The sequence below is a fragment of the Canis aureus genome, chromosome 19 (genome assembly GCF_053574225.1).
Source record: "Canis aureus isolate CA01 chromosome 19, VMU_Caureus_v.1.0, whole genome shotgun sequence".
NCBI lineage: Eukaryota > Metazoa > Chordata > Mammalia > Carnivora > Canidae > Canis > Canis aureus.
In genome coordinates this window covers 35,087,426-35,113,459 of record NC_135629.1, presented here as the reverse complement: position 1 = coordinate 35,113,459, position 26,034 = coordinate 35,087,426, and the positions used below count along the sequence as shown (strand labels likewise).

Sequence of the window (26,034 nt, the reverse complement as noted above, 5' to 3'; positions counted from 1 at the left end):
TGACTTAAAGTTATTTTGACCTTCTATAGAACAGTAGGTACAACAGTTCTCACCTCTGAGGTCAAGTTCCCTGTGAGGTCTTAGGCAAGCTACTTAGCTACCCTGATGAAATAATGGGACAATGTCAGCACCTACACCTCACGAGGTTGCTCTGAGGAGCAACTGAGTTACAGCATTCAGCTCAGTGCCTGCACTAGAAAGCCTTCTATCTTTTAAGTAGTGGCAACAACAACGATGATTGATGCTATTAACAGCACCCTGTCAGGGCCTCCCATGGTGAGACACCATCAACCTTTCTCTATCCATATGATAGCCCTCAAACAGACCATGCCACACATATTTCTCAAGAGGCTCCTGTGATTTCAGAAATGTGGTCATTTTAGACCATTCTTCTTGAGTCCTCTAACATTTGTGCTTGTGAGGCAACCAAGCAAAAAGCCAGCATGCAAAGATAACCACAGCTTACAAACATGAGTTCTTCAAAGAGATTTCATGTCTTCTGGGGAATCCTGTGTCATCACATATCAGAAGTCCCCGCTCGGCATAAGCATCCTCAAATCTCCACTAAACTCTCGTGATCCCTCTCCCTATAACAATTGCTCAAGAGGCAGCCTAAGAATATCCATTGAGGTTAGCACATGGCAGGTTTTTCAGGTGTCTCAAGCCTCCAGTGTGGAATTGGCAAAGATCCAGTCATGTGCAACATTCTGTCTTCTAAAGCAACTAAAGCTTGAGTCCTTAAAACCATCTAAATCTTGACATGCATCATAAAAGTATTGCAACAGAGACTGTTGGCAGGAACACCACTGGGTATCATGAAGCCATGGTGGAAAACCTACATTAAGTGTTATTTCTGCTGTCTCAGGCACAGTCAGGTTTTGCCTCTTCCTTGCTGTATGGACTCTAACAGAAGGAAAAATATCTCCACTGCCCTTTAAAAGAAAATCACCTTGCAATGCATTTCTGTTTAGATGTGGATGGAAAAAGCAATGCTTTAAAGATCATTTGTCTGAACCAGGACTAATCTCCAGCATGCTAAAAAGTGCTCACAGGTGGTGAGGGAGCTCTTGATTCCAGGTTCAAGTAATTAAATCTAAAGAGGTTTTCTTTTTAGCAACTATTAAGAGAAATATGTTTAAGTCTGGCCAAGAAATATAAAAAGAAAGTGGTACTAATAAACCCAAAAGAAGCTAATGGTTAGAGAAGCAGCTAATCTCCATAAATAGGTTTCTGAGTGGGGTAGGTATTGAGTGTTGATAAAACATTTCCTTTGTATATGTATGCTACAGTTGAAGAACACAGAAACCCTGCCACTCATCAGTGGAATTCTCTGGGAGAAGAGAACTTTCCTCCATTAATAACTTTTAAAAGCATGCACTAATTCATGCTGGCATCCAAATTCTCCCATCAAACTTCATTAAGTGATTGAGCTGAGTTCAAATATATACACAAGATAAAAAGAAAAAGTCAAGTCTAGAGAAAACTGGGGAAGGGAAAAAGTGAACAAAATCCCATAGTCTAAACTTAAAATTTTAGAGTTAGGAAAAGAGGGCAAAACTAGAGAACTTGGTCAAGTGGGTCAAAAAATAAAGGTTTCAGTTGCATGAAAAGCCAAATATGAGTTCAGACTTTTTAGTGTGATATACATAAATACTTGCTGCTATTTTAATATTTGCCTTTACTTGAGATTTCATAGGAATCTGCCTGAGGCAAGATTTTTTAATAGTAATAATAAAAATACTTAATAGTACTTAGAGCAAAGCATGTGTGGTCATGATGTTTTAAAGAAGAGAAAGAAAAGGTAATTCTGAACATCTGTACTACATTTCCACACGATAAAACTACCACACTCCAAAATTATTCTGAAGTTTGGTGGAGCTGGGAAAGGGTGGATAAGCAGTTCATGTAGAGAAATGTTTATTGAAAAAACAGAAAGGGAGACTCAGAGGCCATTTTGAGGAAAGCAGGGACGACAACCTTTACCGTAAAACAGAACTGCTGATTAATAGTAAGAGTCCACTGGTCAAAAAAGCAAAGTTATGTGTCTTCTCAGATCTATAATTATTACCTCTAAAAATACTCCTGAGAATCAAACATCTTTTATTTTCACAAAGTCCAGCTTTCCCAAGTGGTATCTCAGGTCAGAACACTACCTCCAGCCCCTCCCTTAGATTTATTTTCTAGGACTTTCCTAATTCCCAGCCCTACCTTTCCTGAGAGGGAAGGCGGGGGTAGTAATAGGTAGCTGCTTCTTCTATCTCTCTCTCTCTTTCTGTCACACAAACACACACACACACACACACACACACACACCACTTCTGTTTCTTTTCAGACTCAAGCCCCCACCTCCACTCAGCACATCTGTTTCCTAGTTCAATCCCTTGCAGGCAGTCTTTGGGTCAAGAATTATCATGACTGGGCTGCCCTTCCTCAGTAAAACAGTTTCAAGCAGGTGGGGCTGGGAATTACTGTATTTTGCCACAGCCACAGGCCAGCCACCAGAAGGATGTGTCAATCACTACACCAGCAGTTCACAACCTGTGTGATTTTGGCCTCCTCCCGGAGATATTCTGCAATGTCTGGAGACATTTTTCGTTGTCACAACTGGGGGAAGAGGAAAGGTGCTATTTGTATGTAGTGGATAGAGGCCCAGAATGATGCTACACATCCTACAATGCACAGGACAACCCCCACGACAAAGAATTATCCTGTTCCAAACGTCAGTAGTGCTGAGATTGCTGTGAGCTACACCAAAGAAGCAAAATATCAAAAATAGGCTACACCAAAGAAACCATGGGCTACACCAAAGAAGCAAAATATCAAAAATAGGCAGGGTCTTCCCCCAACACTAAATATGCTCAAACAGCTGACAACCTGGCCCACATGTGACCTAAACAGATCTGACTGCCTTAGAAACGGAAGGAAGGGAAGAGGGTGGTAAAGGGATTTCTCAGTTGTCATTCTGACCAGGCCCTGGTTTTACCTGATTAAGAATACTTTCCACAGGAAAACCAAACAAATCTACGGTACACCAATGATTACTATGTGTATCTTTTAACATGATTTATATATACATGGACAGTTTCTTTTTCTGGCCAGTTCCTCTAAAGCAGCCACAGATTTAATAAAGCATTGTATAAGGCCTAAAAAGCATCAGTAAGCACAGGCATTTAAAGAAAAAGAAAAAAAAAAAAAAAAGGAGGAGGATTTGGAAACTGTGTTTTAATTAGGAATTCCTGATTCCTTTGGAGTTTGAATGGCTATCTAAAATTCTCTAGCATTTTATAGGTTAGTGAATTCTTCCCACATAATCCCTTTGTAACCCACAGGTTACCTCCCCTACACCCACCACTCCTGAAAGAGCTGCAGACTTTCATGGTAACTGGCAATGCTCAAGGTGCAACATCTCTGGAGATGAAAATCACCAGCCTAATCATGGTAAGGGAAATACAGGCAGAAATGACAGAAAAAAAATACTGTCTACTCATTTAAAAAAAAATAGTCAAAAGCTCTACACAGTCAGATTTGATAATATAAATAAAACTAATTGCACATATGCTTTTTACCCAACATCTTGATTCAAAAACTGTTTATTTATCATCTAATTCAGGAGTCATCACAATTTTTTTAAATGGCCAAGTAGTAAATATTTTAGGCTTTGAGGGCTAGGAGGTAAAATCAAAAGAGGTTTTCTTTTTAGCAACTATTTAGATATTATATACATATCTGTATCTATTTAGGATATTATATACTTACATAACCATTTCAAATATAACCATCTAAAAGATAAAAACCATTCTTAGTTCCCAGGCCATAAAAAAAAACATGGTGAACCACACATGCCCCACAAGCTCTAGTGTGCCCACTCTTGATCTAATTGAGTAATAAATCTTCATGTTTTTCTAAAGGCTCACTCATCTTTCTTTCTTTTTCCTTTTTTTCTATAAGCCACCCATATATAATTATATCTTTCCTTTATTAAGGACGATTTGATTCCTACTTTGTATAAGTCACAACTGCTGTAAACTATAAGTCAATCGTAGGAATCGCCCAGCAAGCATTCACATTGCCTTATGTAACCTTCTACCCAAAAGATTTAAGACACTCAACATATGTGCCAAAGTTTCCCCTTTCACATCCAAGCCAGAGTGTGTGGAAAAGTAGATTTTGCTTTACCAAATTTTAGCCACCTAGAAGAACAATGAAATGGGGCACTTATCAGGAGGTTATAAATACAGTTTTAATGTCTCACACTGACAGAGAGAGAAACCCAAAATACTTAACAAAAAGTAAATAAAAAGTAAAGTCAGTTTGGGGAAACAAAGCATTTCTTTTAGGCATGAAATAATGATACAGTTAAAACACTGAAAAAGAAGACTAACTTTGAACAGATAAAATAGGGAAGGTCCATCTCTAAGAACCTCCTATTTTCTCCTTATTCTCCATTCACAAAAAGTCATCTATTCCCTAGTAATTCATGGCCTAGACATACAGTACTATTCTTCTTCATATTTGAAGCTCGTACTTTAACTTTCATGAGCCACAGATGGACTGAGGAGATCCAGCTGTGATACTGTATTCTCTGTGGCACTGTTTAACTCTTCCACTGCTCAGTGACCTCACAGATTTATACAGTCCTGGATTCAACAGGCCCTGATAAGATGAAGCAAGAAAAAAAAAAGTCAGAGCCTTTTGCATTATTTTTTTTTTCCTTTTTTGCACTGACTGAGAAAATATCCCTGAGCAAGTCAGAAGACCAGAATTCTAGTCTCTGGTGTACTCAAGGATTATCTCTGGCAGTGTCAAGGAGTGGTTAGGAACAGATGCCTAGAACCAGCAGGCCTAAACTTAAATCCTAGATCCATCACTACTTGCTCTAAGAAGCTGGACCCGAACCATCACCCCTTTGGGCCACAGACTCCTCTTCTGAGAGGCAGGAAACTAACACCCACCTTATAGAATTGTTGGAAGGATTTAGTGGCACTCCCTGGAAATTAAGCTAATGCTCTTGAGTGCCCAGTAAATGTTACTTATCATTACTTCCTAATCCCTCTGAGCTTCTTCCCTCACAAGTTTACTAGGAGCATCAGAGGAAAACATCAAAACAGAGTGTGTTCTATGAACTATGAAGCCTCCTTAATATGTAAGGTATTGGCTGACGTTCCATCCAAGACAGGTAGGACCTTGGTATAACTGAGCTGTCTCAATTTCTCATTGTCACGGTTTGTGACCTATCAAAGTATCCACAGTCCTGGTACTTGGAGTACTTTCTCACCTCTGAGGTTTCATTTGTGGTACATGGTTTTACCAAATGTGATAATAATAAATTAGGTCAGCTACCAAAAGAATATTTTTCAAAAAGCACTCACACCCAACATAGAGCAAGAGGACAGGGCAGTGAAAACAGTCATGAGAGTCTCTCCCAGCATAACCACCTGACATTCTCCCTGACCCTGTCACCTCCCCTCACCTCCCTCTACCCTGCCACTTTCTTTTCTCAGTAGGTTCAAAAATGCCTTGTGCCTAACAGCTCCCTGGGGTTCCCTGGGGCTCCACCAGTCTCTTTTACTGTAAAAAGCAATCAATGACCCTCATTAAAATCAATGGGGGGGTGGGGGGGGGCAGCCCAGGTGGCTCAGTGGTTTAGCGCCACCTTCAGCCCAGGGTGTGATCCTGGAGTCCCAGGATTGAGTCCCAGGTCGGGCTCCCTGCATGGAGCCTGCTTCTCCCTCTGCCTGTGTCTCTGCCTCTCTCTCTCTCATGAATAAATAAATAAAATCTTTAAAAATAAAAAAACAATATGGGGTAAAACCTCAACCATTTCAAATTAGCATGCAGTGTTCAAACTTTAAAGAATGTATTAGAATTTAAAGATAAGACAAATGATGCTAAACAGAAATGGAAACAGGTGCATTCCCTTTGTCATCAGAAATGTGTGGGTAAAATTATGAAATTCTGCTTTTGAAAGTGTTGTTAATCAGGGTTCAGAGAGAATGCTTTCCTAAGAGATGCTTCATTGGCATTCATCCTGTATGGAGTACTTGGAGAAAATGGAACTCAGTGCAAACAAAGGGAATCTGTACCAAGTTGGCATCAGTCAATGAAAATTCTACATAACCTCAAAAGATATACCACAGTCAAATGTGATATATGCTTACTCAGTGATATGCTTACTCAGAAAAGAGGCATGAAGGAGAAGTATGAATTTCCTAAAGTCACCTCTTAAACAACATGTAAGGTGAAAGACAAGGCAAACTTCGGATGATCACACCAACTGGGGGCTTGGAAGCCACAAATGATCAGGTGTGTGTAAAAACAACAGCAACAACATGACCAATACTCAGAAATGCCTTGTATACTAGGGGAGAACTTCACAGTCATTTCCTCAGCCATGTTCTCAACCCTGGTTGGACAACTCCACCAGGATTTCATTGAACTCAACACATCCGAAGGCTTTCCTCAAGCCTAATACCTCTTGCTGACCACTCCCACTGGCCCACTATCCTACCATTTGCCTGTGCTCAGGCCCACAGAGGCTGTCTGCTCCTCACAGCTCTCAATACTCGGCTCCCAGGTTGTCAAGGTCCTGCCTGGATGTGGAAATGATCTTCCCCTTCAACTTCTGCAGCCACCACCCATATTCAGACTCTTGGTGATCTCAACAACCACATTATCTTTCTAATGTGTCTCCATGTCTCCTCCTCCCAATCCACTATCAATTAGCAATAACAATCTTTTCTGATCATGCCATTCTCTTAGGAAAATTCCTTCAAAGGCTTCCCAGAGCCTACCAAGTAAAAGCAAATACCCTGTGTCACATGTTCAAGGTCTTGAGTGACCTAACCTCAAACCACCGCTTCAGCCTCATTTCCTTTCCCTCCTGATGGTGGAGTTTCAACTGCTCCAAACTCATGGCACCCCCAAACGCATCACATTTCCCACCTCTGAGGCTTGGCTCAGATGTCTCTTTTCCAATCGTACTTCATCACCAATGCTGTGTGTTGAAATTCTTTCTGCCTTTGAAGACTAGCTCTGTCATGATGAAGTCAGTGGTCAGTCTCTTACTTCTGAGATGCACAGCATTTAAGTGCCATTTTATGTTCTCTTACTCTACCACCCCAAGAAGTAGTAGCATGTGATGGTGACAAGTATAGACTCTGCAGCCTTCCTGGGTTCTGACCTTGGCTCCATCATTTGCTTTGTGTGACTAGAAATACTTCTTTGTGCCTCAATTTCTTTATCTGTGTGATAGAGATGATAACAACTGATTGATATAGTACAGAACCTGGCACAAAATAAGCCTCAGCAAGTATGAGCTGTTCCTCTTATTGCCCATCTGAATCCTTGAACAAGACCACAAACTTGCCAAGGGTGCTCCCACAGCATCAACAGAGTTTCAAAAAAATGAAAGAAAACTTTCAGTTAGGGTTATACTCAAATTCCTGCTCCACACCAAACACAGAGTGATGATACAGAAAACATAAAAAAGCTTGGCACTAGAGTCATTATGAACCACCCCTGCAATATTGGCAAAATAAATCACAGAGAAATTCTCCATCTTTTTTTTTTTTTAAGATTTTATTTATTCATGAGAGACACAGAGAAAGAGAGGCAGAGACACAGGCAGAGGGAGAAGCAGGCTCCATGCAGGGAGCCCAACGTGTGATTTGATCGCAGGTCTCCAGGATCAGGCCCTGGGCTAAAGGCAATGCTAAACTGCTGAGCCACCCCGGCTGACCTCCATTGTTTTTCAACTACTTTTTCACTCTTTCAATTACTGAGCACCTGCAGGAAATATATGAGGCCTGGGAATATGGATGGAACATACTGATCAGGTAAGAAACTTATTTTTAAAAAGAGAGTAATTGTTAGGTTCTATAATATAAATAGGAAATACCTCTTGCAAGAGAGAATATGTAGAATGTTATGTTTAAGTGGTCACTCATATTTAGGAATATTTTCTGTGATAAGCTTTGAAAAAAATGGTAGAAATAGAACATGTTAAATCTGTAGAATCAGAATTAGAAATGCCTACATCAGCAAAATCATGGTTCAGCCAGCAAAACTGGCAACAAGTTTATGTTACAAAGAAAGAAGCCATATGGTTTTGAGATATGGGACTACGGTGGAGTTTAAAACTTTGGGCAAAGATCATAAAATGGAGGTTTGAGCCATCAGTAAAAGGTTTATGAGCTCAGGAATTTCTAGGTCACACACTCTGCCTAGGTAGATCTCCCACTGCTCCAGGGACAACCTGGGTAAAAAAAAGAGGAAAGCAAGAATTCATGTTGCCTTGCCTCTTTCTCCCTGCCCCAACAGCAGCATAGTGGGAAGCCCAGGCCTAGTCTCCCGGGTTAGTAGCAATTGTGGCCCCCAATGACTTGAGTGCTCTTTAACCCTTGCTACCAAAGATGCCACATGCTGCCCAAAGGGATTAGCATAGGAAATCATGTCAGCAGAACATATACCCTTCCCTTCAAACATCCTACAGTGCAATGAATCCAGAGACTCCTGACTCTCTTCTAGGGACCAGCCAAGAAAATATTAAGGAGAGTGAATATAGGAGGAACTGATATATAAACCCACTTTTTTCTTTAATTAAATCAATAGCATTTTGGGTACTTGATTACCAAAACCTTTACAGGGAACAATATGTTCTGTGCAGAAAAAGCTAGAGAACAAGGTAAACTATTACCACATTCAATAGTGTCTTATCAAATCAACCTGTATCCAAAAGCATCCCACGACACTAGTGAGTAATGCTGTGTTTCAGCCAACACTTCGGCTCACATTAGCACATCAGTTGTAGTTTTTGGGCAATGGTTTTGGTCTTCCAAATAAGTTGAGATCATAGTCTTTTTGTTGTTGTTTCCTGCCAGGCAAAGAAGTGGTTTTGCCCTCAGCCTTTTCCAGACCACCGAAAGATAACAAGACACTAAAGCAACCCAACCCTCCCCATGTACAACTCCTGCCAACTCAAAATCTCTTCAAACAATAGGCTACACAAGACTAGTATTTCAGGAGATGGGGTTTATATGAGGCCCAACACCTCTGCCTGAAAATGAATCATAAAACCACTAGCACTCCATTCTCCAGCATTACACCATCTAGCCCCAACCGGGTTGAACCGTGCAAAATGAAAAAGAAATCAGGTACACACTGAACTTAAAACCTCAAGTACATTTTAAATCATGTTTTTGACTCATTTAAATTAACAGAGGTCAGGCTACTTCTTTATTCAAGCTGGGCTATTCTTACTGCTTTAATACCAAGAGCAGTCAGCCACATTTTTCCACTCAAAAGTAAAAAAACAAAACAAAACAAAAAATAAATAAATAAATAAAAATAAAAACCCAGACCCTGACAGAAGAGCATTCTAAAACTCAGTAGAGAATATGGAAATAGCTTATAATAAACTTTGCCTTCTAGAATAACTAATGGAAGAAATTACCCAGTTATTTGGCCATGGGAAAGAACTATTTGTATATTTTTACATGCTTTGCAGATCACAAGTTAAAAGCAGCACTTTTTATTTTCTAGCATAGCTTTTTTCCAAATTTTTTACAAAGAACACCAGTGCAGCAAGACAAAAGCAAGTTAAATAAGTTAGAGAACCTTCCCCTTCCTGGGAATGACTGACGCTTGCATATTAAGGAGCCTGAGGAGTCCTACAGTAAACTCTGTGGAATCCAGCATTTCACAAGCTCATTTGCCTCAACAACCCTTTTTCTCTCATAGCACGTTATCAGCATCCCACAAAAAGGCTGTTCTGCAGAGCACATTTTGGAGAAGGTTCCTCTAGAAAAGGGATTTCATGAAACGGTTTAATGGCTGAAACTCTGGAATCAGCCCAATTCAAATACCAGCTTCAGCACTGGGAAGCTGGACAAGCTTCCTTTTTTTTTTTTGGTTTTTTTTTTTTTTTGGACAAGCTTCTTAATGTCCCTTGTCCCTCAGGCCCCCCAGGTAAAATGGCCAAGTAATAGCACCTACCTCCTAGGTACGGATCTTTCCACATGACTAGAACAGTCTTCTGTTTTAGTATATGTGCTGCCGAAGCAAGCACCTGGAACAGTCTTCTGAAAGCTTCTCATGGCCAGTTCCTTTTTTTTTTTTTTAATTTTTTTTTTATTATTATTTATTTATGATAGGCAGACAGTGAGAGAGAGAGGCAGAGACACAGGCAGAGGGAGAAGCAGGCTCCATGCACCGGGAGCCCGACGTGGGATTCGATCCTGGGTCTCCAGGATCGCGCCCTGGGCCAAAGGCAGGCGCCAAACCACTGCGCCACCCAGGGATCCCTGGCCAGTTCCTTTTTATCATTCAGGTCTCAGTTCACAATTTCATTGCCTCCAAGGGGCCTTCCCTGACCACCTGATATCAAGTTGGCCCCACCCAGGTCACTAATTCTTCCTTCTCTTCTTTTTTTCACGATACTTCTCTATTTAACTATTAAATTATGGTTCATCCCCACAACACAATGCTTTAACCCAAAACAGATCTTCAGTAAAGTGCTCACTGAATGGATGAATAACTGAATGCACAAGGTAGTTATGAGAGTTAAATATGAGTCAATGTAAAGCATTCTTCAACATGTCTGACATGTAAGCATCTATCCAGATACTGCTATGAAAATTTCTAATGAATGATGAGTGGTTAAGGAACTCATAATTCTTGCACTATTTAACTTGCTTCTTCTTGCTGCATTGTGGTTAAACATTCAATGTCATTTATTCAGAGATGTGTTGGTAGGTGGGCTTTAGGGATAGGGTAGCAGGGGCGTAGGTCTTGGGAGTAGAAATTTGTTGATTTCCATGGTGTAAATACTCCCACCATGACTGATTTCAAGTCAATGGTTTAAAAGCAGGCTCACAAAATTCCTGAAGCCAGTACATTCCTTCTCTTAGGGAAGGTCCTTTCAAGCCTCCAAGTCTTTTTGTTAAGTTTAAAATGAGATTTTTATATAAAGACACCTTTTCTACACACACCTCGATAATCCAAGAAAAAGGCAATCCTCTGACTTTCATCTGATGCTCAAGGAAACTAGCTATGTATGTTGGGCTGAATTTTCTGTACCACTCTCTGTGGGCTCTCAAACTGATGTTCAAGGCTCTAAACATGATCTATTTCCATGCCAGACCACTGTGAGGGCAAACTAATCTTATAAAACACAAATTGAATTTTGTTTAGATTCATTTAAGTGGAGGCATCCACACAATAGAATCAAGGCACCATCTACTTAGTGCTATCAATGAGAAGAATCTAATAACAGAAAAAGAGTGACTCTGCCTTTACCACAAGACCTCAACATAAAGTCAAGGTCAATGCTGCAGATGGAGGTTTCTCTGGCATCACTGCCCTGCTGTATAATGCAACATGAACCCCTGGCACCCAAAATAAAGCAGCAGCTTTTTTCAACTATGGCAATCTCTAGCCACAGTTCTAAGATAACATAACCAAAATTTCAAAATCCACAGTTGCTCTACATGCAAGTGATTACATGCCAGTAGTTACTGCTTCCCTTCTGTAAACTAAATATAAAGTCTATGGAGAAAGGCAGGAAGAGATTACTTTCTCTCCACTGTACTGGTTATTTATTATTGTGTAACAAATTATTCCCAAATTCAGCAGCTTAAAACAACACACATTTATGATCTCACAGTTGCTGTGAGTCAGGAATCCAGGCACAGCTTTGCTGGGTCCTTTGCTTCATAGTCTCTCACAAACCTGCAATCAAGGTGTCAATCCAGGACCTGTCATCTTATCCGAAGGTTGCACTGGGAAAGGATCCACTTTCAAGCGCACTTTCAAGTAGTTTCAACTACTTTCAAGTAGTTGTTGGCAGTTTTCAGTTCTTTGTGGCTGTTTGAATGAGGGTCTCAGTTCCTCACTAGGTGTTGACTGGAAGGGCTACTCTTAGTCCCTTACCACACTGGCCTCTCTCACATGGCAACTTGCTTCATCAAAGCAGGCAAGTTGAGAACTCAATAGAGTCTGCTAACAAGATGGAAATAACAGTCTTATATAACCTAATCATGTAAGTCACACTGGCATCCATTACCTTCACCATATTCTATTGTTTAGAATCAAATCACTAGGTTCAGCCTATACTCAAGGACATGGATTTACACAAGAGTATGATTTCCAAGAAGTATAAGTCATTAAGGGCCATCTTAGAAGTCTACCCATGATATTCAGCCTCTTAGAATATGAATAAGAAACCCAGGACCAACAAAACATCTCTTTGAGCATCTCTATCCATAACCAAGCCAGTAGTTTCCTAAGCATGCTGTTAATGTCTCATGAAAATAAAACAACAGAGAATAAGCATGGAGGACATGAAGTCTGAAGATACAAAAGTCTGTTCAAATGTTCTAAGTAAATACAATCCACGTCAGAGAAAACTCTTGGGAGCATCTGCATTAGCAAGCCCCATCATGGAAGTCATGTTTTCTGAACAACCAAAAAAAAGAAAAAAGAAAAAAGACTCACAGCCGAAAAGGCTGTGAAAAGGTACATAATGCCAAGAAGTCTAACCTGGTTTGAAAGCGAATATCTTTTAGAATTTTTATTTATTGTTATAGAATATCTTTAAAATATACTTAATGCCATTTTATTGTTTCCTATTTTCTGTGAGATCTGCGCCTCCCACAGCATTTTGCCTACATGGTACTTTTGAGAGCCATATCCACCATAGTGGCAAGGAACTGCTATAAAAATTTCAAACCTTGGCTGTCACCCACATTTTTTCTAAGCTCTATCCAACTACATATCCTCAGATATCTAAACATCTCAATAATCAATAGTGGTGGCAGGCCAGAAAATCTGCCTCTGAAGGACTTCAAATAATTTAATCCACTAAGGGTAAAATGCATATTCAGAAAACCTGGGATAGTTTGTTCTAGACAGAAGAAAAGGAAGACAAAGATTATCTGAAAACTAAACGTTCAAAATTGGTCTGCACATTTTACCATTCTTCCTAGAAATATCCACATGCTTTCTGCAAATGCTGCCCTAATTTAGCTATAAAAATATTTAGGTTCATTGTTTTGCTAATCACCTATTTGTTTTGCTCCTTTAGAAGGACGATATTTGATAAACATCTAAAAGTTAGCACTGTACTTAAAAAAACCTGAAACTATGGCCATCTGGGGGAAAGCAATTGTAAACCACCTTAGAGTTGGCATGTGCTGCACACACTTGGATTCTGAATACGTGTCAAATAACAATGGAACATATGTGTAGTGAGCAGAGAAAAAAAACTAATGCAAAATTCCAGTTTAAAGGTGATAAGCAGACAAGAAGATTATAAAACAGAGCCAGGAAATTTTGTTAAGGCTGTAGATATCTTCCAATCTGTAAATAACTTGGTAACATATTTTAACTTGTAAAATATGGCTTTGGGGAAATAGAATGAATGTCCTTACCTCTCTAAGATGTATGTTTTCCTTCTCTTTCTGGTCTAAAATCACTTCCAAGTGGCTGACTTGAGACTCAGCTTCTGCCATCCGCCGTGTCCGTTCATTGTCATCCTCAAGACTTTTAGAAGGCAAACCTTTGCTTTGCAGCATCTCAAGAAGCTTTTTAATTGACTCATCTCGGGCATTGAGGGTCTGTTTCTGTGTTTCAATTCTCAGCTCCATTTCCTCCAAGGTCTTCCTTAAAAGGAACAGCTCCTTGGCTTGTCTGTCATGCTCAGCTTGGAGCCGCCGGAAGTTCTCCTCAGTCAGCTCAATGGTGAAGTGCTCAGCTCCACGACTGCCACTCTCTTGCTGCAGGAGGTGATTGAGGTCTCTCTGGGTTCGAAGCTCATCCTGAAGGGCTTGGATTGTCAACTGCAGGTGCTGTGATAAGACAGGCAGAGCAGAAGAGGAGAAAGAAGGAGAAAAAGTCAATGGACATGCCAAGCGCTATTTGCTACTACCACACTATGAAGATGGAATGTTAATCATGAGGTCCAGAGGGCTAGCCGTGAAGTCCTCCAGGGTGACTTCAGAAGCATGGGACAGCACATGAAGAGGGGGAAAGTAATTCAATGATGCTTTCTGAATGTCTTAGGAGAAGAGAAATGTACACATACACAGAACAATATATTAGTGTCAGTCACAAGGGAAATTATACATCTACAAAGTTTTAATTGAGGAAGTGGAAAGGGTTAGAGGGGAAAAGTCTCACAAACACACCTTCTTTACGCCCGCAATGCTCCAGACTCAGTATTCCTTGTTTCCTAAGGTGTTCTTTATTCTACTATCCATTATTCTCCATGATAAATGCATTTCCATTTAAAAAATGAAAATAAGAGCATCCACTACAAGTAGACACAAACGAGGACTTTATTTTTTACAAATAAAGCTGTGAACAGGTTTAGTAAACAGGATTACTGCATCTGCAAGCAAAAGGGAACAAATGCAGACAGAGACAGACATAAACACACACAAGGAGGTGAGGCTGTGCAGAGTAAAACAAACAAACTGCAAAGAGTGGACAAACCTTGGTTCTTCTGGCATCCAGTAACTGAACAGCATGGGAAATGGAAAAAAAAATGAAGCAAAAAATCAACACAAAGAAAAGTCTAATGCAAGCAAAGGATATTTAACAGAAAGAATCAACATAAAGTACCTTCACAGAGAAAAAAAAAAAGAAAAACAATTTATTACAACAAAGATCCATAAGCTACACAAAATCTATGCACTGCTGTTTGATAAATGTGATCGAAAGTACAAAAAAAAAAAAAAAAGAATAGGAAGAAGAAGAAAAGTGAGGTTAATTCCACCTTTTGTTTTCCTAAATCTCACTGACCCAGGAACCCAAAGTCTTCAGTGTACTACCAGGGAAGAAAGCACAACACTCCAGAAGTACCCACATATTATTCCAAATCATCGTTTTAACCAGAATCAGAGTGAAAACACCAAAGAAACAAAATAGTTTACCGGTTCTGAGAAAAGAAATAGTTGCATGAGGACAGTTGGTAAATTCTGCAACATCTTCCCCACAGGGCTAACCCTCAGGCTGGTCAGAACAGCCATAAGCTTGAAGGCATTTTTGTCCTTGGAACAACCAGGAGCCTTCCAAAACAGCAGTTTCTCAATTGAATCACCAAACACACAATCTTGCCAGTAGACCAGACATGATGCTAAGCAAGGGAATCAAAATGAACACAAAGCATGGCTCCTGCCCCTAGGTACCTCACAGTATTGAAGCCATTAATAATACCATGTCTCAGCTATACAAATATTGGAGCAGCCCACATTTTGAAATCTTTCAGAATTCCTATAGCTGTCACCCAGAAGTATAGAGATCTTTCCGAGTATAGTCTATGCTCAGATATTAGCACTAAGTATTGCAATATCTTGATTAAACTATTTATGGTCTACTTCATCTTTCCATTTAAGAACATCTACTGAGACATTTCCAGAGCACAAAGAAAAAGTATTCTCTTTCTCATCCAAATGCCAATCTCACAGGATAGTGACTGGGAGTGAGCAACTGGCATGTATTTAATTATGACAATTATTAATTTTTTAAATATAATTCACTCCTGTAAAGTGTAAAATTCAGTGGTATTCAGTATATTCACAAAGTTGTGCAAACATCCACATTATAAATTTTAGAACATTTTCATCATCATTCCAAAAGAAATTCTGAAGGTATAGGATACAAAATTAATATAAAGAAATCTGTTGTGGGGTGCCTGGAGGTTCAGTTGGTTAAGCATCTGACTCTTGATTTTGGCTCAGGTCATGATCTCAGGGTCGTGAGATTAAGCCTCACATCAGACTCTTGGTTGGGAGTGGAGCCTACTTAAGATTCTCTTCGTCTGCCCCAATAACCCCCTCATTTTCTCTCTCTTCTCTTCTCAAAGAAAAGAAATATATCTATTGCATTTCTTTAGACTAATAATTAAATAGAAGAAAGAGAAATTAAGAAAACCATCCTATTTATAATTTCAGCAAGAAGAATAAAATACCTAGAAATAAATTTAACCAAGGAAGTAAAAGACCTCTACACTGAAAACTGTAAGACACCAATGAAAGAAACTGAGGACAACACACACAAATAGAAAGATATTCAATGCCCATGGATTGGAGGAATTAATGTTTGTTTGTTTGTTTGTTTGTTTGTTTGTGCAGACTCCATGCCCAGTGTGCAGCTCAACACAGGGCTCAATCTCACAACCCTGAGATCATGACCTGAGCCAAAATCAAGAGTCAGACACTTAGTGACAAAGCCACACAGGTGCCCCAGGATTAATACTGTTAAAATGTCCATTTTACCCAAAGCAATCTAGATTCAGTGCAATCCCTATCAAAATACCAATAGTACTTTTTCTCAGAACTAGAACAAATTATTCTAAAATTTGTGTAGAACCACAAAAGACCTTAAATAGCCAAAGCAACCTTGAAAATAAAAAATGAAAACTGGAAGTATCACAATCCCAGATTTCAAGATATACTACAAAGCTATATTAATCAAAACAGCATGGTACTGACAAAGAAATAGACATACAAATCAACTGAACAGGAAAAAGAGCTCAGAAATAAACCTGTGTGGTCAACTAATCTATAACAAAGGAGACAAGAATATAAAATGGGGAAAAGATAAACTCTTCAATAAATGGTATTGGGAAAACTGGATGCCTACATGCAAAAGAATACAACTGGGCCTCTTTATAACAATACACAAAAATAAATTCAAAATGGATTAAAGATCTAAATGTGAGACCTAAACCATAAAACTCCTAAAAGAAAAGACAAGCACTAATCTCTTGTATACCTGCCTTAGCAACATATTTATGGGTATGTCTCCTCAGGCAAGAACAACAAATGGCTGCATATATTGTTTGAATTAGTATTTTCATTTTCATTTTCTTTGGGTAAATATCCAGTAGTGGAATTACTGGATTGGATGGTAGTTCTATTTGTAAGTTTTTGAGGAATCTCCATACTGTTCACCACAGTGGTTGCACCAATTTACACTCCCACCAACAGTGCCTGAGGGTTCCCTTTTCTTCACATCCTTGCCAACACTTGTTATTTCCTTCCTTTTTGATAATAACCATTCTAATATGAAGTGATATTAATTTATATTTCCCTGATAATTAATGATGTTGAGCATCTTGTCATGTACTTGTGTTGACATCTGTATATCTTCTTTGGAAAAAATACTTATTTAGATCTTTTGCCTATTTTTTAATTGGGTTGTCTTTTTGGTGTTGTGTAAGTCTTTATATATTTTGATATTAACCTCCTATCAAATGTATGATTTGCAAAGATCTTCTCTTATACAGTAAGTTGACTTTTCATTTTGTTGATGGTCTCTTTGCTGTGCAAAAGCTTTTTATTATAATGTAATCCCATTTGTTTACTTTAGCTTTGGTTGCCCTTGCCTGAGGAGACTGGCCAGAAAAATACTGCTAAAACTCATGTCAAAGAGCTTATTGCCTATGTTTTCTTCTCAGAATTTTATGATTTGGGGCCTTACATTTAAGTCTTTAATCCACTTTGAATTTATTTTTATATATGGCATAAGACAGTGGTCCAGTTTTACTCTTTTACATGTAGCTGTCCAGTTTTCCCAACATCATTTACTGAAGAGTCTTTTTCCCATTTTATATTCTTGCCTTCTTTGGAATAGATTAGTTGACCATATATTTGTGGGTTTATTTCTGGACTCTATTCTATTCCATTAATCTGTGTGTGTGCTTCCATGTCAGTACCATGTAATTTTGACTACTATAGCTTTGCAGTGTAATTTGATCAGGGAGTATGATACCTCCAGCTTTGTTCTTTCTCAAGACTGTTTTGGATATTTGAGGTCTTCTGTGGTTTCACACAAATTTTAGGATTCTTTGTTCTAGTTCTGTGGAAAATGTCATTGGTATTGTGATGGAGATTATGCACTGAAACTGTAAATTGCTGTGGGTATGGACATTTGAACAATATTAATTCTTCCAATCCATTAACATGGTATATCTTTCCATTTGTTACTGTCATCTGAAATATCTTCCACCAATGTCTTACAGTTTTCAGAATACAGGACATTCATCTCCTTGATTAAATTTATTCCTAGGTATTTTATTATTTTTGATGCAGTTATAAATGGAATTGTTCTCTGCATTTCTCTGATAGCTTATTATTAATGTATAGAAAAGCAACTGATTTCTGCAAGTTAATTTTTGCAGGTAAAGTATCCTGCAACTTTACTGAATTCATTTATTATTTCTAATAGGCTTTTCTTTTTTTCTATATATAATATCGTATCATCTGCAAAAAGTGACAGTTTTACCTCCTCCTTACCAATTGAGATGCCTTTTTTTTCTTTTTCTTGCCTAATTACTGTGGTTAGGAGTTCTAATAATACGTTGAATAAAAGTGGCAAGAGTAGGCATCTCTGCATAAGCCCTGACAATTGTTTTCTTTCTTTTTTGCAATGACAGTGTCTGACTTAAGATTTGATTGCTAAGGCATCCACTTCAAAGAGGCATCTACTTCAATGATGGCTATCTCAAATAAACACACTACCAACCACACAAATAGATAAAGAGCCAGACTGCCTCCTGTATTGAAGTACCTTTGTTTTAGAGATCTTGATTGATATCAATAACTGACCATTTGGGACACTTGTTTTTTCTCTTCTCATACTTAAAATCTCTCCTCTTATGTTTTAAATTCACCAATAAAGAATGAGCGCACAAAACCCTAGCCCCCCCTCTTGACTCAAATAAAAGCAGAACCAGGCCCATGTACTCTCTACCCATGACCTCACTGCATGGCCCTAGCTCCGCTGTGCAATTTCCAGGCTCTTTAGATGATAAACCTTTATTTTTTCAAAGCTTCTTTGTGGTTATTGCTAAGGTTATCTTACAATCATACTAAGAACCACAAGAGCCAGTCCAACCACAATACTGGTTATTGATAGACTGAGACCAGCACAAAACAGATTCATAAGATGATCTAGGTTTATTTGGAAACAAACATGATGAATTGGGGTGATCAGACTGGAAATCATCTTTTCTGAGAGTGATCAAAACTAAGATTGGTTTTCTTATGTGGCTCATAGACTGGCCAAAAGGGAATTCCAAGGAAAAATTGCCCAAATACTTTGAGCAGAGACAGCAACACTGGAAGACAACTCTGTAAGGGGTCTGTCCTTTTGGATGGGCAAGTTGCCTATTACTCTGATCCTCTGCTTCCACACCTGCAAAATGGGGATAATCATGATGCTTGTCTCACAGAGTTCCTGTGAGGAATAACTAAGATAATGTATCAAGGGCCAGGTTTGAGAGTGAAGGAAGAGAGGAAGTTTGGTAGAGGAAGGAAGAAGGAAAGAAAGTAGAAGAGAAGAATGAGAGGGAAGGAGGAAAAAAGAAGGGATAGAGAAATGGAGGGAAAAATTGGTCTATTTATCCATTCAATATACATTTACCTAGTATCTCCCTTATACTCACAAAATATCAAAAGAAAGAAAGAAAGAAAGAAAAGGAGAGAGAGATATAATGAAAGAAAGAATGAACGAACAGTCCATGTTCATGGTCCATATAGATAAGTAAACTGATAGTAGCTTTACTATGTTATGAGGTAACATTTGCAGGTAAAGTACCCTGCAACTATAACAGAAGTCATAGTCAGGTGGCTAGATATTCAGAAAGAATGTCACCCAGGCTGGGGACATGCGAGAAAACACCCCAAAGAGCCATCACTGAGCTGCATCTTGAAGAGCAACTGAGAGCCTACCCCATGAAGAATGATGGAGAGAGAAGAGAAAGTATAAAAGCCCAGAAGCAAAGACAGAGCAGACCTATTAAGGAACAATAATAGCAAAAATCTGGATAGCACTTACCACATGCCACACAATGTTCTAAGCTTTTTAATCCTCACAACTGCCCTGTGAGATAGCCACTGTTTAGGATCTCCATTTAATGGATGAGAAAATGGAGATGCAAAGTGGTTAAGTAACTTGCTCCAGGTCATTCAGTTAGGTAAGTGGTACAGCCAGATGTCTGATACCAACTCCTCTGCTGTCTGATACCAACTCCCCTGCTCAAACCACTATACCATCTAGTCTCTGAATTGACACAAATATTTCAGGATACTGGGGAAAAAAGGATATAGGGAGGGGGCGGAAGTTGTGAGAGCAGGCAGGCAGGCAATTATGACAGTTACAGTAATTCTTTAAATTTAAAGTTAGCCATCTAGGCTGTTCCTCATTCAAAGGTTGTTGTGATAGATGCTTCCAGGTTGCGTATTTATTAATCAGCAAAATCTATTTTCCAAGTAGCCATTTTACTAATAACTAAATGACTTCAGCAAGACCAAACACAATTTGATAATCAACCTAAATTTGGTGTTCAAATTTTTCTCAAATTCATGTGTCATTTAGTTTTCATTCTCTTTTAAAATATTTTAAAAAGGGATACCTGAGGGGTTCCCTGGGTGGCTCAGTGGTTTAGCACCTGCCTTTGGCCCAGGGCGTGACCCCGGGGTCCCGGGATCGAGTCCCACATCGGGCTCCCTGCATGGAGCCTGCTTCTCCCTCTGCCTGTGTCTCTGTCTCTCTGTCTCTCTGTCTCTCTCTCTCTCTCTGTTTCTCATGAATAAATAAATAAAATCTTAAAAAATATATTTAAAAAAAAAGGGATACCTGAGTGGCTCAGTGGTTGAGTGCCTGCCTTTGGCCCAGGGCATGATCCTGGGGTCCCAGGATCGAGTCCCATGTTGGGCTCCCTGTGTGGAGCCTACTTCTCTCTCTGTCTGTGTCTCTGCCTCTCTCTGTCTCTCATGAATGAATAAATAAAATCTTTAAAAGTAAATAAATAAAATATTTAAAATTAAGCAGACATCTGTTCCTGAAAAAAAATTCTTGAGTAAAAGGCATGTACCTTATAGAGTACTGATCATCTTTCTGCATCATGTAATGGAGAATGGGGAGGGGATCTGAAGCAACCTCTCCATCTATCTCTCTCTCTCCTCCCTCACTGTTCTACTTCTAAGAAATTCAAATAAATATAGTTTCAAAATTCATTTACCAGATAGCCATTTTAGATATTTAACAAGGCAGTTTCTATTTTAAAATACAAAACCAGGATCCCTGGGTGGCACAGCGGTTTGGCGCCTGCCTTTGGCCCAGGGCGCGATCCTGGAGACCCGGGATCGAATCCCACATCGGGTTCCCGGTGCATGGAGCCTGCTTCTCCCTCTGCCTGTGTCTCTGCCTCTCTCTCTCTCTCTCTGTGACTATCATAAATAAATAAATAAATAAATAAATAAATAAATAGATAGATAGATAGATAGATAGATAAATAAATAAATAAATAAATAAAACTCAAAACCATGTGTAATAAATAATCCACTGAAAAAAATATCCTCTCTGTGTCTGTTTCCTCATTTGTAAAAGGAAGAGGAGAGTAATAATTCCTAATACATAAGATTGTTGTGAAAATTAAATGAGTTAATACATATAAAGCTGTAGAAAATACCAAGTAGAGTAATCACTTATGTCAGTCAGGACAGGCTAGGATATGCTGCCTTGAAAACAGCAACAAAAACTCATATTCTGAAAGACATAATCCACTTGACACACTGATGATATGGAATCAGAACTCTTAGAGTTCAAAGAGACAGACATTTAAGGTTATCCTGTTAACTTCATTTTACAAATGAGAAACAGGTTAAATGACAAACAGGTTAAATGACAGACTCAAAAGAGCAATCACATTGCCAAAGCCAGAATCTCAGTTTCTGGAAGCATGGAATCTTGGTTTCTAGGATCCTGAATTCCATCCTTATATATTCTAGTAACCCTAAGAATAGACCAAAAGGGGATGGATCTCTACTATAACAACTCAGGAAATAGCAGTAGTATCTACTACAGGGAGGATGAGAGATAACCTAAATCATTTTACTTACTCACTGGTCCTACCCAATAGTTAAATAGCATGGGATACTCCAAGAATAATTTACTGAAGACTTCCTTTCTAAATCTTCAGACTTAGACTGTTAGCTAATTAAAATTAGCTATCAGAGTCAAGCTCAATAAAAACTAGTTCTAAAAGATCCAGATACAAGGTGAAATCTCAAGCAGGGCCAAACACCTTCTCCAAGGGCCAAAAAGTAAGAAAAACAATGCACAATTTTCAATTCTGCGCTTCCCAGATTATTCAATTCCTTCAGATTGAATCACCGCCCCCTTCTCAACCATGAAAGCACATTTCTTATAAGGCAGTCACCCAAACCCTACTGGATCAATAATCAAGAGCATTCATTTCAGTTTGTTACCTACATCAGGTACCTACCTACAAACCAGCAACCTATAAGGTTGAATTCTAGGGCCATCTCTTTGGAATCTCCCAGTCATCATTGTGGTCTCAGCTTCCCAAAGCCTCAACCCCTCCTTCTGTGACTTCCATTCCACTGCATATCTGGAGAGGGAAGCCTTTCCAATGTCCACCTGCATTGGGATAAAACATCACCAGGTAATCCAACATTGTACCTGGGTTAAATTGCTGTCAACTTAGCACTTATGGCACAAGTGGGACAGGTAGCAAAACCGCTAATTTCCTTTAAGTACAAAAATGAGTCTGTGATTAGATGGGTATTCAGAAGCTTTTTACTTCACACCCTAATTCTGCAATCATTCTCTAGTCGTTCTCAAAGAATCAAAGTTCCAAAGGCAAACTCCCTTCTCCACAGCCTGAGGACACCACAGAGAGAAGCGAAGCAGATGTCACAATGTCATCCAGGCTACTCTTTATGGTTACTCTGCCAGGAGTACAAATAGAATGCATCGTGTTTATCCTGATACCTGGACTTCAGCCCAGTTCTTTTTAGCCTTTTCTCCCTGACACTTAATGGCATACTTTGAAATCTGTCTTGGATAGTAAAGACTATCCCCATTTCCAGTACAAGAAAGGAAAACAAAAGTTTAAAATCATTGGTCTATCCTTTAACCATAGGTAAACGGAATGGGAGCTTAAAAAGATTAGTCTGTCCAATTGATTCCAAGTTTCAGACAATAAAGGAGGTCATAATGACTTCTGTTTCTGGTGTTATGGCAGGCTATGTTTTCTGATAAGCCCTCCCATTACACAACAGCTAGATAAAAGCAAATATATCTTTCAAAGCACTGCTGTGCTTATAAGAAAGTAAGGAGAAAATCTCTAAGAAAGAGAAAGATTGAGAGAAAGAAATTAAGCTTTTCAAGGGTACATTCTGGGCCAAATTTGCATTATACCCCCAAATCTAGCACATAATAGGTATTCAATAAATAGTGAAGTATGGACAGAAAGATGAGAGGACCAGAAGGGAAAATGTCTCACCAGATGGTCGGCACGGGGCAACACTGTGCAAGCAAATAGATTTCCATTCCTTTTTGCTTTGCTGTACTTAGACTAGGGGTGAGAGAATGTGGGGCCAGTGGGGAGGGAAGGGGTGTCCTTGACCTCAGATTACTCTGTCCTGTTCTCTCCTCCAAAACTCAAAATGCCTCACGTCCACCAACTCACTCATCTGACAAGACTGCTCTGACGCTGCCAGCACTATGTCCACTTCACAAGAGGATAAATTGGGCTGGCTTAAGGGATTTGACTGCAATCACATTGTTAGCAGATATGGGCCTGTATCTAAAACTGAGGTTTCCTCCAGCCAATTCTAAAGTCACCCCTGCTATAAAAAATATAGAGAACTTCATTTTGCACAACTCTTATAAGCTCCCATAGTCACTTAATCTTGGGAGGAAAAACGTAGACAATAAAAATATAAGAAACTAAGCCATACTTCAGTTTATATGGAAAGGGGAGGGGGATATACTTTGCCTTAGCCAACATTCAAAAGAATAACTTCCAACAGCTACTGGAGTCAGAATCTAATCCAGATTTTAGAATGTCTAAAACACAAAAAGGTAAATAGAATGAAAATACAATTATATATGTATGATGTGCATGGAACACACAATTATTTAAATAGGGACTGGCCAGATGTTTAGAATCTACTGTGTCTTATCCCCAAACATGGAAAATATGAGTTCCTGGCAAATTTGAAAAAATTTGTGACCTTAAGCTCTTTTCCACACTATGGGGAAAAAACAAAAAAAAAAATGATAAAGTTTTGTACTATAAAGCAGTTTAGGGTTTCATTGCTATGAAAACCGTCTCTGAGCTATATAAAAATATGAATTGGCTTATATCCAAAAGTCTTGAACTTTTTTTTTAATAAATCCATACTTCTTCTCAAGCAAGGGCTTAACATAACTCTTTCAAAGAAAACAGAATCTCTTTGCAGACAACTTGGCCTGCTCTGCTTCTCCTGTGACTTTATTTTCCTATTTATCATTTTTTAGTTTGTCTCGAATCAAATTTTAAGGGCAGGTTCTCTGATCCTTTTTTCCATAATCCCATGTGCAGGATGTACAGAACTCCTCATGGTTTCAAACCTTCCACAGGCTGTGTCATGTGTGTGAAAAGACAAACAGCAGACGCTGGCTAAACACATGTGGCCCCAGTGTGCTGTGGAAGAGTTGCTCTACTTGAGAAAAATATAAAGAAATTAATATTTAGACATATGGTCCTAGACTTTCTCCCTTAGGGTAGGTAGAATAAGCACATATAGATAATAGAGAATATTGATAGGCAATTTTTAAAAGCACCAAAGCACCAGGATCCTGGGATCCTCACACAGACACATCAGTGATAACTGCACAACCCTCTTTGGTCGATAATGTGACATTTCGCCAAGATTCATAACACTAGGAACAGCATACATGGAAAAGACCTCTTGGCAGTTGCTTTTGTAAGCAAGGAGTTCTGGTTCTCATTACAGACCAACACTATAAGGTGGCACAGTATTGGAATAATGTACTGAGCTGAGAGCTAAGGATTTAAGCTCTAATTCCAGCTTTGCTACTAACCAATTATATGATCTGGGGAAAATCAGTAAACCTGTCTAGGCTTCCAAAAACAGTGATGATGAGCTGGGTTTTGAATCCTGTATCTACCTTATAGCCTATGTCACCTTGGACAAATTACTTAAGTACTTTGAGCATTGAATTATTCATCCATAAACAGGAAATAATAATTGTAACTAATGTACAGGGTTTACACAAAGGCCACATGAGATGTTCCTCACCTAAGTGAAGAGTTCCCATAAAGCATAAAGCACCAGGCCTGGCACATAATAAATGCTCAGTAAATGTTCACTGTTATTACTATTGACACAGTGGTGGTGGCTAGAGGCCTGGAATTAAAATTTCTCTCCTTCCTCCCTGGGCAGGGAAAAGAAATAAGTATAATGAACATAAATCTTTGATCATCGAATAAATTTAACAGTGGGAAACAAAATGCTAAGCACTTTGGCATTTTATAAATAAGGGAAACAGGAAACAGTTGTTTTAAGACCAACTTAAAGATGGCTAAAATTGGTTTCCCATTAGCTGGTCTATAAATAACTCTACAAGGGACTCTCGAGAATAAGAACATTTCTATTTTGAAAGTCAGGGATTTTTTTTCCCTACTTATAGCCAATAATACATAAGCAACTAAAGGATAGTGGTATCCCCTGCTGTGATAACACTCAACCTGTTATAGGCATGTATGAATGAATGAATGAATGAATGAACGAACAAACAAGCTTAAGAAATACTGATATTTTTAAAATGTGTCTAGAGAAGCAACCCAAAACATGTAATCATGGAAACAATGGTTAAAATTGGAACTTTTCTATTATTAATAGCCACACACAGTTAGAGGACAGCTCTTTTATTTTAATTGCTTAGCAAACTGGTAGTATAGATGACATTTTAAAATCCTGATTGCAATTTCCTTCCCTGTCACCTCCTCTTCATCCCACATGTTTATTTAACAAAACTGCTAACCATCTAAATATTTTTAAAATAGGTAAGAGGCTTTACCTAAATTATTATCATCTCAAATAGCTGAGTGACATGCACTGAACTAACAGTTTTTCCCTACTCTGAGCCACTATGAGGTAGTGCCTCTCAATATAAGACACTACTAGATAAAGCAGACAAAGCAGGGATTTGTTC

General features: G+C 38.9%; 1 protein-coding gene across 24 annotated transcripts in view; it reads right to left on the bottom strand.

Annotated features, from left to right (window-relative positions):
- The window catches only part of ERC2 (ELKS/RAB6-interacting/CAST family member 2), a 904,101-nt gene that overhangs the window by 721,987 nt on the left and 156,080 nt on the right, over positions 1–26,034 (bottom strand). For 17 of the 24 annotated variants that reach the window (XR_013357839.1, XR_013357837.1, XR_013357838.1 and 14 more), the window contains 2 exons: positions 14,491–14,514; positions 13,428–13,844 (listed from right to left, as the gene is read on the bottom strand). Coding sequence is in view for 21 of the 24 variants with exons in the window: in XM_077858464.1 (XP_077714590.1) it covers positions 13,428–13,844; positions 14,491–14,514 (441 nt within the window). In the remaining 3 variants the exon portion in view is untranslated. The remainder of the gene's footprint in view (positions 1–13,427; positions 13,845–14,490; positions 14,515–26,034) is intronic. The other 7 variants (XM_077858468.1, XM_077858473.1, XM_077858478.1 and 4 more) reach the window with 1 other exon arrangement.